The 15386-nt window shown below is 32.3% G+C and overlaps 1 protein-coding gene across 1 annotated transcript; it reads right to left on the bottom strand.

Moving 5' to 3' along the window:
* Positions 1-26: 26 nt before the first annotated feature.
* Positions 27-2205, bottom strand: LOC134280200 (uncharacterized). Its single transcript, XM_062762619.1, has 4 exons — positions 1974-2205; positions 1799-1876; positions 944-1180; positions 27-288 (listed from the first exon to the last, which is right to left on the bottom strand). The coding sequence occupies exons 1-4, from the start codon at positions 2203-2205 to the stop codon at positions 98-100; spliced, it is 738 nt and encodes a 245-aa protein (XP_062618603.1). The 3' UTR covers positions 27-97.
* Positions 2206-15386: the final 13181 nt, after the last annotated feature.

Genomic DNA, 15386 nt, shown 5'->3' with positions numbered 1-15386 from the left:
AAAACACAACTCCTTATGAAATGAAATGAGTTTACTTCTTTCTTTAATGTTTGGAACAGACAACACACATTAGTTCTCTTCCTTGGACGTATGGTGGTCATTTCAATGAACCACAGACAGCTTCTACAAAGTAAAACAGGTAGCCGAATTTTCTAGCTCTACCGCCATGCAGGGTTTCAGGATTCTTGTCAACACAGTTGTAAGTTGTCCCAGCAGGATAATCATGGTACCCAGCCATTAGGTAGCCCTGGTACTCGAGGTTCCATCCTTTGTAACAGGTTTTTCTTCCTTTACAAATAAATTGAAAAATAATATTTAAAATATGCTTAACTGCAAAAGAAAATAATTTATCGAAAAAAATGTAGATTACTCTTTTACACGAATACTTTATTTTGCAAATTAAGACTAAGATGCCAAATTGCAAGAGGAGGTTCATTAAAGATAGTATTTAGATTTAAACACTTAAAATGAAAGGGAGAAATTACATTTCGCATATGAGCTCATTGCTAAATTAGACGACGAAATGTAATGAAAGGGAGTAATTTTATTTCTCGGATTTCGTTCTTAAATTAGGCGAGGCAATGTAGTTCACTCATCGGGTGCATTTAGGAATCTACAGTTATCGTTATCTTACTGAAAGCACAAACATTTGTAATGCTGTGTGTTTCATATACACTTTCAATCGATTAATATAAAAAATATACTAGTAAATTTCAAAGGAATAAAATATAAATTCCATAGATTAGAAAAATTTTAAAAATCCTCAAGTTATTGTTCCTTTCTCTCTTTCTGTCCCCATCTCTTTTTTTTTCAAAAAGGTAAGAAATAATACGTTTAATTTATTAATTTGATGATTTAAGAATTTAGGATGCAAGTATGAAAATCAAATTTCAAAATCAACAGATTAAAAAGCAAATTATCGTATTTTATTTTTTTTCTTCACCTGGAAACATTTGTACTACGGATCTTTTCTTAAAAAGGCAAATGGCACAGGGAACATCTTGGTCTTGATATGGATTAAAGCGACTCGTAAAGCCACTGGTCTCATATTCTGCTCCATATATAAAAGCCTTTGATCCATCGTGTCCGTCTATATACTCTCCCCATTCTGGATTTCTTGGTAAACAAAGAGGATCTACAGCCGCTCCTTTATGGGTATAATGTGATCCTGCAGCATATCCTGTAAACGTAAAAGCCATGTATATAATAATCCATAAAAATTATTTATAATATCAATCATGCCAGGTGGAGACCATAAATGAGAACATACTTAAGTCAAGATTTTGATTTTGAAAAGCTTGTAAATTAAAGTAAATACTGTAAATTCACATATTTTCGAGAGGTCAAATTTTTGTGGTTTGAGGAAAATTTAATTGTTCATGGGGATTTTATTTCATGGTTTCAAAATTGCTTAGTAGTAATATATTTCAAAAATTACATTTCGTGGGGACATAAATTTGTGGGTCTCTTCATACCTTGAAAACAACGAAAATTAAACCCCAACGAAATTTAGTGATTTCACATTACCTTATGAAAAAGTTGCAGGTATGAATAATATTTTCATTTGAACATATGGTAAAATTTTGTTTTGTTATCAATATTATATCAAAGTTTATGGATTTGACATTTGGACTTAAGTCTGTTCTTATTTTATTGTCTTGGGGCCTGGAATTTAAAAATAAAGTGAACACATGTATATGTTAGCAGTGCAAGTAGAAATAAACCTGAAAATTCATGAACAATGTATTAAAATATCACATAAAATCATTTTAGTTTTCAAGACAAAAAATCTTAATACCAGAATGAACTAAATTTGCATTTCCAGGGCACGTCCTCTTTCCCCACCTTGTGTATACAATGTTTTTGTTTCCGATACCTATCAAAAGAAGCACTTAATTTGTTATTAATTCATTAGGTATTATATAAAAAATAATCACCACATTCACATTTGTGTGATCGATTGATACATTTACCTGAAGATTGTATGCGTACATTCACTTGCCCCTTGAATTTTTTCATGGATTTCTCAATGAGATAAGTGAAGCTTTTGAATTCTTCTTTTAAAGCTTCTATCTGATATGCCCCCAGAACAGACGACAGTTGTCCTGTTAGATAACCTTTTAAAATATCTTTACAACTCCCGGTCGGTGTCTCTCCTTTAGTGGTATAAGGAAGCAGAACTAGGGCTAAATAAAATCCAAACATTTCTGTGGGAAAGAAGCATGTAAAATTGTCAAATTAAAAGTACATGTAGTGAATTTTTTGAGTGACAATTAATTTTCCAACAAAAAAATATGATTTAGAATATTTAAGTACACTTTGCAATGATAAATCTTTTTCTCCCAAAAAAAATGATGTCTTTCCAGGTGATAGTATACAAAACAATTCAAATATTTTCTGCATCCTACCTGTTTATAGCTTGTCTCACAAATAAATGAAAAACCTTTTGTCGATCAATCTGTATCATTAGAATATTGCATGGAATATATAATAATTTTGGGTTGTTTAACATTTGATATTTACCTTCAAATTTTACATCATAATAAGACACGAAATGTATAGATTTAAATGTAATTTAACACCAATGTAAAGTAGAAAAAATTTGCACATAAGCACCTAAAAGTTTGTAGAAGATCATAATATTGAACACCCTTTATTATTTTTTGTCAACGGTTACTAGCTTTGTCAAAAAATAATTAATTTTCACCACTTTTAACTCTGTCATACAAATTCTATATCTATATTAAGCTATTCCAAAGTTTTATATTTTGTAATAGATGAAATACTAGTGTTAGTACCCAGATTAGTAAAATGAACATATGAATAATAAATGAGTAAAAAATTAGATATTTAAAAGCAATTCAACCTTCCCATTTTTTTGTCTGACATGTTGCTTTATTTCCAACAAAATGAAAGAAAAATTGTAAATGCACACAGTGTGCCAATGAAAGTGAGATTAAAGATACCACAGAGTCCTTCACATCAATATCCTATTTGGATATATATTTTGCTAGAAATTATTTATAATAACATAACAAGAAAGCTCTCTGATAAACATTATGATTTTAACTTTTGTCACTCCCCCTATATATGTAGCAATTACCCTGTTCACCTGCATGCTGGGTCAATATCTCCCAGCTGATGTCCCAATATGTGTAAAAAAAATCGAACAAGATGTAAAAAACCGGATGATAAAAACAATATACAATCAATCAACCATTTAGAAAAAAAAAAAAAAATACATATACGAGGGTTGTCCGTAAATTCGTGGACAAGCTAAGAATTAAATAAAAGTTGCGTCATTGATATTTATTATTAGTATATTTCTAATCCTTTTCTAAATGTAGAATGAGAAATGTGAAATCTGATTCAATTTCAAATGTTTAATTACAATTATGACTTGATAATTAAACTTAGAATGGAGACCCGGAGCACCGCAAAATTTTAATTAACAAATTATTTATCACTTTATAAATTTCATTTGTATTTTATAAAATCTGCAGAAATCTGGATGACATTTACATTATGAGGTTGACAAAAGTTTTCACTTCAAACCTGCAACATGTGAACATTCAAAGTTGTAAATGACTGAGCAATCAAAGTTTTAACATATTAAGACGGATCGGAATTGTTCAAAAAAGGGACGTTTTCGAAATAGATGGACCAGTCAGCAGTTAAAAATTTTGCGTAGAGATCGGATAAACACCCACGGAGACCAATACATTTTGTAAACAATCGAGAAAACATAGTGAAAGAAGACGTACATTAGTATTTAAGTGGCATATAATATTTTCGGACCTAACGAACAGTTTACAGGATGACATGCGTGAAGGAAGTCCATCATTCCGAGATTGTAGTGCTGTAAAAAATGAACTTTGTAACGTGACTTTACCGTATTTCCGTAAATAAAATCGTTTTTACGCGGACAGAGGTTGGAGGATTGCAGGATATGAGACAGGCATTGTTAAACATTATTTTACGTATGAAACCTGAACATTTTGTGCACATATTAATGACTGGTTAAAGCGACATATAAGAAATGCATTGAGTTAAACGGTGACTATAGTGAGACAAGTTACATGTACTCGTATAATGCTTTTGATATCGGGTGACTTCAAGAATTTTCATTTTAGTTCTCCAGGTATGAGTGTGTCTTTTTTAATCTGAAAAAATATAATTATTTGTGCTATTTAATTGATGAAAACTTGCATGTTAATAACATGAAACATGGATTTAATGAAAATAATAGTTTCATTTATCATATCAATGTTTGTCAGTAAATATCAATGTTGTCCACGAACATTACGGACAACCCTCGTATTTTCCATTTAATTTGCTAAGCAGCAAAAGTATAAGGTTTCATTAATATATGTCTGTCAATGTGCATGTCTTTCCTCCTTTTGTTACAAATTAAATATTTCTTTTATCTTTAAGGGGATGTCCGGCCTCCTTTAGTGCAGTGAGAACAAAATGTAAACATTTCTTCAAATGGCTAAGATACATTATATTTTGATCAAATTTTAAGTCCTTATACATGTATGATAAAGATACTATTAGTTACACAGTCAGTTGGTGACCTAATACGGATTCATACAGGGTGTGAATCCGTATTAGGTCACTAACTGACTGTGTTACGAATTTATCCCGCTGAAGACCTTTTTCAATAAAAAAAAATATTTGTGCATATTATGAAAATATTAAGTTTTAATCCAATAAAAATCAACATAAAATATCGTTACGGTAACAAGAAATTTAACTAAACTACCTACGTAAACCGTTTCTTAGCCGCCATTTTTATTTACAATAACAACGCTTCGAACGGAATCGCGTGCCCGATTTTCATATTACGCCTCCACGGAGACGTTATATGAAAACGGAGACGTAATACGGAAAATTTCAGGGCGTCATGTGATTAGCTTTTATCCAATCAGTAATCGACAAATTTGTCTGAAGCGAGTTAAAAATAAATATGCATAACTGAATGCATGTTAATGACCTTTTTTTAAATCTTTTTTCTCGAGTTTTAAAGAAACCAACAAATTATCAAGACTTGTTCCATGAAAAATTGAATATAATCATGGTATTAAACGCATCTATATCCACAGCAGATATTTGCACATGCCAACCACGTGCTCAGTGGAATGATATGGACGAGGAAACTCGAGCTATAAACAGAACAGTTTTTCCCGATTTGCTGGAGTGGGGTTAAAATCGCGTTTTTTTTCATTAATCAGACGATGCGATGCAACAAATAAGAGTAGTAAGTTATGTAACCTAATGATTTTTACTTAGTAATTTCTTGTTTTGATGTTTTTCTGTTCGCATTTATTCTAAAATCAATGTTATCTGAACTCTGTGTGATAGAGGAATGGTGGACGAAGTAAACACATGGCATCAGGAAGACCCCCATATGAAAAATCAAATTTTCAAGATTTATTGACCAAAAAAAAAAAGCGAAACAAATGGTTGTAGCCATATTATAAATGAATCGAACTGAGATCATCTTCAATGCATTTTTCATCTCGTGAATACTGTAGCTGCGCAGTTCTAACATGATTATTTTACTCCTTATTAAAACAAAATAAACTTAATTATTTACTAAGTTTGGTCTCTAACAGTAGGTAATGAGTGCATTAGCACTTTGAATAACTTTGGGCTAGTTTGGTAAAGTATGAAGCGCATTCTTGGTATTTCTTATTTTACACCAGACTTGATCCAATATGGCTTGTATATCCCCCTTAAAGTTCTTAGCTACTTTACACACAAAACCGGTTCCAAACTAGAGCAGTTACGTTGTGCAAATTAGGCATTTTTAAACATCTGTTTTAATTAACAAATCTTCAGCTTAAAAAAATATTTATAAACTATACAATACATAACAGATCTCAAAATCTTAAGAAACGTCTTTGTTTTTAATACACTGTAACCAAGAATCTATTTTTCTTTTCAAATGTTGGCATTGCCTCCGTGTCGTCTTGATGACGTCACTGTTAATAGCTTTCTACATGTAACCATACAGACCTAAAGCCTCACTGATGAATTATCGTCAAAGTCAAAATTTCTTCAGTGGCAATTTTCAACCTTTTCAACTTTGTTTATGTCTTTTTTAGATTGTGATGGTGTTTGGAGCATGATTATTCGTTTGCTGGTTTGTCAATAAAGGATATTTGATTTAAAATTCACTTTATATTTGTTGTTTACATTTTTTATGTTCAAAATGCCTTAAGTTTTAAACATAGTTCTTTATAAATATATTTTTCTCATTGTTATAAAATTTAAATTTTTAAATGAATAAAAAACAAGTTTGACTCTTCCTGTTTTTTGATACCTAATATAATCATTTGCATCGTCTGTCGTTTGTACTCTTTGCCTGAAACCTCTGAAAGGTGATTGGCCTTGCAAATCACTGTCCGTTGATAGATGGTTAACTGCTCTTTTCTTCTAGTCTCCACCATAAACAGCTTTGATTGACTTTTCTGCTACACAGAGGTAAAATGAAAACCAACTATCCCCCTGCCTTCAGTAATTCAGAAATTAAAAGAATCAAATAGATTATGCGATCAGTATATACCGAGAAGCATCTCTAATCCTGTGTTAGGCGGCGCATGGTTTTTATTAAGGTTGTCCGATCCTCAGGTTCATGAAATTAGAAGTTTAGTAATCGAAAATACTCATAAAAATATCTTTGAATCCAAAGTTATGTTAATTTACCCATAATATTTCTTGAAAGTTAAACATAAAAGTTATTCATATTATATAGGAAAAATGTCAAATTTCCAATATACATATATATTCAGAAAAAGCGGATAGCTATGCATTTTCAATTGCAAATTGATCAACAAGTATATTTTAGGTTAAAAAACATTAGGTATCCAGGCATTCAGAGAAATTCTCATTATTTTCATACTTATTTGATATTCTATGTCTTCTATTTCTTCATATATTATATATTACATAGTGTAAAAGGCTTTTGTTATCATTGCAAGACATCCCAAATTACTTCTTCTTTCATTTCATGTTAATAAACATTGGTATCTAAGGCTTGATTCTACAAAATAGTATTCTCTAAAACTGTATTTATTTTTTTTTCCTTTTATTTGGTACAAATGTCAACTTTTCATAAGTCCTTTCTCAAGACTTCCATAAACTTTGAATCATATAAAGATGAATAAAATGAAAATTGTTGCATGAAAAGTTTTCATTTTCAAGCCTCATATTGATGGTTTTTAAATTAAATACACATTTTGGAGTTATCCTTCCTGGCTGAGGATTGGATATCCTTAATTAACAAGTATCAGCTTTTCAAAAAGCTTGCCTGACTAAATCAATCAATATCTGCATGAGGAGTTATAAACCCTTTGAGCAATATTTTTCTGGGTTTAAAATAATAGTATGTCCTTACTTTACATTTAGAGAACCTTGTGCAAATGAAATCCTTGATTTTTTTAATTTGTAGATGAATCAACTCTGCACTGAATACTCAAGAGTTGTTATTCTATGGGAATTTTCTGCAAGTGGAGTGATCTGCCCTTTGGTCTAAATTTAAAGCTTCATTGCACACCTATTATAAAATCTGTTATCAAATCATGCATTGTAAACGTTTTAAAAGATGGATATAATTGAATACACATTTGTTGGAGTGTATTTTCTCCACTGAAGTAAACAGTTATAATGTGTGTTCTTTTTTATTCTTAAAAGGGGGGGGGTGGTGGTGGTGGTGGTGGTGCCACCAGCCACTATCATATATTGAAAATGAAATAAGTAATATTAATTTAATATTTAGGCCTTTAGGAAGAAAAATCCAAGATATTGCACTGGTTTCATATTTATTGTGTATCTGAAGATACATGTTCTTGTATATTTCTTCATATTAAGTTCTTGTATAACTATGTCTCTTTTGTAATAGTCTTATACAATGTGTCAACCGGGTTTTACTTATGTAACTTGATTTACCCCTTTCATAGCAATTTTCAACCAATCAGCAGAGCGCTTTGTTATCACGTGTTCATTGTTTATCTTTTTACCAGATCATGCATCTGGAGACAACGACGTGTTGAACTGCGTTGTTTTTTATTGTTGGACTAGTCCATTTATGGAATAAAACCAACTGCGAGAAGGAGAAACAAATTAGAAAAATCATTTCTTAGTGTTGCATGTCCATATACCTATATATACGACATGTTGTTTCAAAGAATGAGATAAAACTTGTAGATAAAATTTCTGAAGCATTAGAAGGAGGTTTAAAGCACAAACTTTCAAACTTTATTTAATTTCATGGAAGCTAGCACACCCATTCATACAACAGAACAATCCAACGAAAAGGTGCCAAGATAGCTTACTAGTGAAATTTGGCGCAAAAAGACCGATTCACCCCTTTCGTAGAATATTAAATGGACTGATCCAGTAGTATAGAAATGCAGAAAAAAAGGATACACGGACATGTTCAAACGGTGAATCACATGAAATAATCTGTTCCATGCAAAAAGAGAAAAGGAGGTAAACACTGCTGTATTTTGCATCGATAATATTCTTTTTTCGGAAAACTGTTTCTTTTGAAATGCAGGTAAAGAATTCAAATTTTAATCAGCTTGCACAAAATCTAGCTCTCTAGATTTGAAAGCATTGTTTCGGATCATGCAATTTGAAATATTTCAAAATCCTTATACAGCCTGTCGATGTGACATCAGGCAATAAACGATTCCAGCAACTAAATATAGTATGCCTTTTCTTCAGAATCTTACTTTAGAGTCACTGTGGCTTTAACCTTCCTATTCAGAAGCACGTAAATTTATGGCAAAACACCTTTTATTATCTGTAGCATCCCATGCAGATCGCGAGAGTGTGATTAATGTGTTTTGTGACTACTTCCAAAAATTCTAACCTTGAAATGATGTATCTGTTCACCTTTTGACTGGAAATGTCAATGATTAGTTTTAATCATTGACGCTGAATACGATTCGTAAATAAGTATACGCCATTTTCGATATTGCTATCTCCGATGTCAGCACCATGATGGTATACTCTTCGAATTTGTTTCACCTGACTTATTTATTGTCACGGGTATCGGTGTGGAACGGCGACTCGTGTTATCTTCGACTTACATTACCTTTATTGCAGATTACTGAAATAATTGTATTTTTTAATGAGATTCAACCTTTTTTACGCTTAAGGATGGGGTTGGGGTGGGTAATATACCATATATAACATGTATAAGTTGAAAATTTAGCGAGAGAAACATTTAGAGATTGATTCTTAAAAATTGATATGTCTTTAGCGAGAATTAATTTGAAGCAATTTTAATAAATTGAATGTTTATAAACGAAGTTATTTTGAAGAATATTCATTTATTTGTATTGTTTGTTGTTTTAACGTCTTTCTCCAGAATTTCTCACTCATATTGAGACGGTACCACTTTCCGGTGGGGAGCTGCAAATTGTGACCTACACTCGGCTCTCAAGGCCTTTGAGCAGAGAGAGGTATTTTTCGTTCCAGGATCTACTGTAACACGGGACCTCAGTTTACATTAAATTCAATCATGCGACGTAAGAATCAACTCCCAACTAACCCCCTCCTTCTTAAATCTTAAGCAGACCTCTACCACTGCGGCTCGCAGGCGACAAATTTATTGTTAGCGAGATTAAATTTTAGTGATTTCAGATGATTGATTGATTGTATATTTTTCAAAGTCCGATTAGAGGTTTTTCCATTATGTAGAGACGTCGCCATACAATGTATAATTGGTGAAGGGTTTCTTTATGGCAAAATTTTAACGTCGTGCCGGATTTTCATACTCTTATCAATACTTAAAGCTGAACATGACTCGCAAATAGGCATACGCCATTCTCAATATCATTATCTAAGATACATCAACATCAGGGTATACTCTTCAGAATCGTCACACCTGCTTTATTGTCACGGATGTAGGTGTGGATTGACGACCCGTGTTCGTGCTGGTTATCTTGCATCACCTTTGTTTGCAGTTACATGTACGTGTATCTGTGTTTGTATACTGCACTAACGTGTACAACTGTAATTGTAAGTTTCTTTGGTATCTTATTTTCCTGCATTACACGAAGTATTACGTTATTATTGTCGCTAGGTATCGAGTGCTGTATAGCATACGTCCGTCTACACCGGTGTCGATTGATTACACTGAAAAAAGAACTAGATGCTGTCATAAAAGTCAAAATCATTCTATTATTTACACAGCACATATTCTATTCGTCAAATCGAGCATAAAATTCTCAGTGACCATGTGACCTGTGAGCCTCTTATATGTATTTCACATACTTAATTCATTACCAGTCTGAAATAATGGAATTAAATGAATGATGTAAATTAGATTTTTATAAATTTTTTGTCCATAATTGGAACTTTTTAAAATTTACTTTCTCAACAAAAAAATAATGTTATTTTAGTATAAAGCATTTTTATGAATTTATCGAAATGTGCAAATTTTTTTAAGCATTTGGTCAGGCAAAAAAAAAACACATTGAAAATCCAGGCCAATCAATTTTGTCACCCCCCCCTCCACACACACACACACTTACAGACACGTTTTGAAATAGGCCCAGATGGCAAAGTCATGTTAAAACATTGTTTGTTATGATATTTAGATTTGATCTTGTAGTATACATGTGTGTAAACACCTTTTTCACAATTTCTACATCACATTGGGTTTGCGTCACTCATTATCAATTTTAGATAGCACCACTGGGCACACCTCGGCCGATTCGTACTTCATCTGATGAAGGAGATGGAATCAGCCAAGGTTTGCCGAATGAGATAGCACATGCTGATGGTGCAGTATGGTGTGTAGATCAGTTGAAATAATTCATTTTATGTCTTAATTGGATTATATGGATTATATTTCATGAAGTTGACTGGACCTATGACAGTCGGTAAGTACAAGTTTAAATATAGATTGGGGTAAAATTAACTGAAATGCAAATGGTTGGGCTAAAGTTCAAAAAGGGTCAAAGATCATCGCATGCCACAGTACTTGTAGACGAATTTCACATTCTAAAGTTATCTCCCGTTGTCGATATGACATTCAGAACAGACGCAGATCCAGGAATTTTTAAGGTGGGGGGGGGGTTGGTTCACACCTCAGTCAAAATAAATCCAGCCCAGAATTTCTTGAGAAACAAAGAAAAAAATAAACAAAATAAAAACAATGATGGTGGGGTCCATGTTTTCAAGGCCAAGGGAGGGGGGGGGCGTCACAAAATTATTTTTTATTTGCTTCAGTATATTGTCCTATTGAAATAACTGAGCAAATTCGAGGGAGGGGGGTCCGACTATACATATTTTGTTTATTGTGTTTATATTATGTCTCTCTGTCTGTTTGTTTGATCTCTTGAACAATTAGTGCTAGGGCTTTCATGCTTAACATGTGTGTTCATTGTGAACTTTCAACAGGTATAGATATTTTTGACCTTGACGCTAGAGTTTGACCAATTTAAAAAAAAACTTTAGCCTTGGCAATGACCTTTGAGCAGGAAATACTAGGTATTTCTTATATCACATGTATATTCCTTTTGACAAGACTTTCCTTTTGATACATGTACCAACAATTTTCACCTTTTGACCTTGACCTTGGAGTTTGACTCCATTTGCGAGACTTCAACCTTTGCCATAAGCTGCCATATGGGGCATCAGTGTTTCACAATTACATCTTGTTTTCATTATTTTTCAGTGTTCAGGTGTCTCCATATGAGTGAAAAATTCCTGAGAGAGATGTTTAACAACAAACAAACAAATTACTAAATAAACACAGTGGCTAAATTACCTATACCAGTTTAGCTTTATTTTGCTACTCAAAGCACCTTGATTAACTATAGCTATTTTCAATCATACTGTTTTTCTGAAATGTTCAGTGTAGATACATGTCATACATTTTCAGCTTCTAAAAGAAATAAATGAAAAAAAAAGCTTTTCAAATACTGTTACCCTTTCCAAATACTTGTGAATCCTACGTTTTTAAATCATTTGAGCTTTTCTGATTTCCTTATCACATTTTGTCTTTTGTCAATCTGTTTGTCTGCAAACTTTTCACATTAATTTTTTAACTGCTTCTATAGAACCACTGGGCCACTTTTAACCAATTTACAAAGAAATTATGCAAGGGACTTTTTCTATCAAAAATCTTCTTCTCAAAACAGCCAGGACATTTATTGTCTCCCATTTTCACTAAAGGTAGGGGGCATTAAATCTCATTTGTCTATCAGTCTGTCCGTCTCTCACAATAAATTTAATCTTGCTTATCTTTTGAATGAGAAGATACAGGACTTCATATTAAACATTGTGTATTAGTATTTACCTGTGACAATACCATTCTAAATACACTATGGTTTCTTTACCCATGACCTTGAAGTTTGACCTACTTAAAAAAATCAAATTGTTTTAAATTGATCATTTGAAAGAGAAAAAAAGATAGGGTATTCAAAATATACCTGCATATTACCTGTGATAAAACCTTTCCTAATGTATCATGACATTTGACTCTGTGACCTTGACCTTGAAGTTTAACCTACTTTTCAAAAATGTGATATTTCTTTATAACTTTTGATTGAGAAGACAAGTGACTTTCACATTTGACATGTACATTACCTGTAACAAGATGTTTCGCAGCATGCTAGCTATGATTTTTTTATTCCTTGACCTTGATGTTCCACCTAATTTCCAAAAAATAACTTTCTCTAAAGGTGATTAGGCTACTGTGTAAAATGTAGGAGAGTTCAGGGAGGAAGTGATTTTATCATAAAAAACCGCCATTTTTCGCCCCTCGTTTGATCCTCCAAGGGAAAAAGAAAATTCCGAAACCTTACGGCACATCTACATGACACCACCAACCATCTCCCCAAAGATGATTAGGCTTCTGTGTAAAATGTTTGAGGAGTTCAGGGAAGAAGGGGCTCTTTTCATAAAAAACGTCATTTTCGACCCCCATTTGATCCCCATTTTAACACCTTGATAATTTCGGAAATTGTCAGTAGTCAAGTCATTTTATTTTTTTTCAAATTAGCAATTAATGTTAAGTCTTTAAAGCTTAACACGATTCGTAGAAGGAATGCATGTTTCCGCCATTTTTGATCGGACTCTGCGATAAAGGGCCTGACTTAAGTCACTGTTCAGTGTGATCAGTCGATACCGGTGAGACAGGTATATGCTATACAGTACTCGGTAGCGACATAAATAACTGAATATTTTCTTCTAATAAAGGAAAGTAAGATACCAAAGAAAGTTACAATAGTTGACACATATCAGTGCAGTATACAAACCAACACAGATACACGTAACTGCCATAGAATGTAATAAATGGTAATGCAAGAAAATCAGCAAAACCTGGTTCGTCATTCCATGCCGATACCCGTGACAATTAAGCAGTCAAGAGTAACGAATGCGAAGACTATATCCCGGTGTTTATATCGCAAAAAAATAAAAATATCAAAAATGGGGTAAGTCTATTTACGACGTATGTTCAGCTTTGAGGGGGTGTCCGGTCACCATTAGTGCAATTTAAGAAAAAATGTAAACATTTCTTTAAATGGCTAAAATACATTATAATTTGATCAAATTTTTAAAGTCTTTATGATAGAGATACAATAAATATGCATATTTAAATGCGTGTTTTTTTTTGTAAATAATTTATACTTTTGCAGAAAAATGCTTTTGATATGCTTCTTAGAACTGTGCATATACTGAATTCAGCCGAGCCTTAAAAAATGAAAAAAATTATGCAAAGTGTCCATTAATGTGCTCTCCACAACCATTTGGTGAAAAATTGTCCACATTTTGCATGTTTAATGGTAATTTCAAGTTCAAAACAAGGCACTGTTGTCTTCAAAATGAGTATAAAGAACCACGAAAGAAGCAGCACGTGATCTATTTTAGCACATAATTTTTCACCACTTCTTATTACGGAAGCATATAATGGTCTAAAATGAAGAACCGTAAAACCAGAGGAAAAGTAATAATACACATATATTTAAAAAAAAAGTTAATGAGACACATTAATAGCGGGTGTTATGTGAAAGATACCAAATTAAAGTATTGAACAGTCACTGTTGCTTTAAATAATCATGACTGAAAAATAATACTTGACAAAATTAACAAAGAATTTTTCAAAAGCCCCAATACTTAAGAAAATGCCTTTAAAGTACCCCGATAGTATGAAATAATAAGATCTATTCAAAGCTAATTCTGATGGAAAAATAATCTATTCAAGTTTTATTTTCTGTATAAAAAATGAACCAGTATCAATCACAGAAAATAAAGAAATTGAATTATTAAAGTGTAATTCATATATGTAGGTGTGAAAGCCTCCTTTCTTTAATAAATATTATTTCAAATTGTTTCTATGCGCGTACTATTCATAAATGGCCTTGAAAAACTTGTAAGGACTCCTGGCATACCACTCAGAGTCAATTTCAACTGCCTTTTATAGTTCCATTGTTTATTGGGAATCTCCTTTCTGAGGTAGCGCCGCCTATTTAATTATTAAACCCCGCTCATTGGGACTGCTGGGACTGCTCTCTGGGACCACTGAGTCTGCTCTGGAACTGTCGGTACTGTATGTATAGTAAGAAAAGATAATTTACATTGATTTTACGATGTCTGTTCTCTTTGGGATTCGTCGTTGATATTACAAATCTGGTAGTTAAAACAATTTTAAAGTTGGCAAACTTACATGAAACAAATACTTGAAACACCATATTTGTTTAATTACAACTAGAGAACAATAGATTCAACAATTTGATAGATATTGCACATTTTGCATTGATTGAAAACAAGGAATTGAGGAATTTGTTACAACACGCTACTCTATTAAGCAATTGTTGAAAATGAACTATTTTTTAATCTAATTTAGTGAATTACACACAACTCCCCCTTTAAATGTGTTTATATAATTTAAAATATTTTCTATTTTAATTCTCTTTTACTTTTTAAAATACAGGTGTTTTATTACTTTTCCTCTGGTTTTAAGTTTCTTTATTTTAAACCATTGCGTGCTTCCATGATAAGAAAAGGTCTGGTAAAAAATTGCTAAAATAGATCACGTTCTGCTATTCATAGTCGTTTATACTCATTTAGATGACAGCAACGCCTTATTTTGAACTCAATTTAACAATTTAACAGTGCAAAATTTAGACATTTTTTTCAAGAAATGGTTGTAGTGAGAACAAGAATGCGCACTTTACATATTTTTTTTTATAGATTTTTTAAGGCTCTGCTGAATTGTGTAGCTGTGCAGTTCTAAGAAGCATATCAAAAGTACTTTTCTGCAAAAGTATAAATTATTTACACAAAACATGTATTCAGTTTTGCATATTTATTGTATCTTTATCCTAAGGACTTGAAATTTGTTCAAATTATAGTGTACT

Source organism: Saccostrea cucullata, unplaced genomic scaffold, assembly GCF_032062105.1.
Source record: "Saccostrea cucullata isolate Sc308-1 unplaced genomic scaffold, CSIRO_AGI_Scuc_v1 ctg483, whole genome shotgun sequence".
Lineage (NCBI taxonomy): Eukaryota > Metazoa > Mollusca > Bivalvia > Ostreida > Ostreidae > Saccostrea > Saccostrea cuccullata.
The sequence above is the reverse complement of the archived record's forward strand: the minus strand, read 5'-3'. Positions and strand labels throughout refer to the sequence as shown.

Coding starts and splice junctions, on each gene's coding strand:
- LOC134280200 (XM_062762619.1), bottom strand. CDS start 2,205: ATGTTTGGATTTTATTTAGCCCTAGTTCTGCTTCCTTATACCACTAAA. Junction 1,877..1,973: donor TGTACGCATACAATCTTCAG/GTAAATGTATCA, acceptor TTCTTTTGATAG/GTATCGGAAACAAAAACATT. Junction 1,181..1,798: donor TGCAAATTTAGTTCATTCTG/GTATTAAGATTT, acceptor TTACGTTTACAG/GATATGCTGCAGGATCACAT.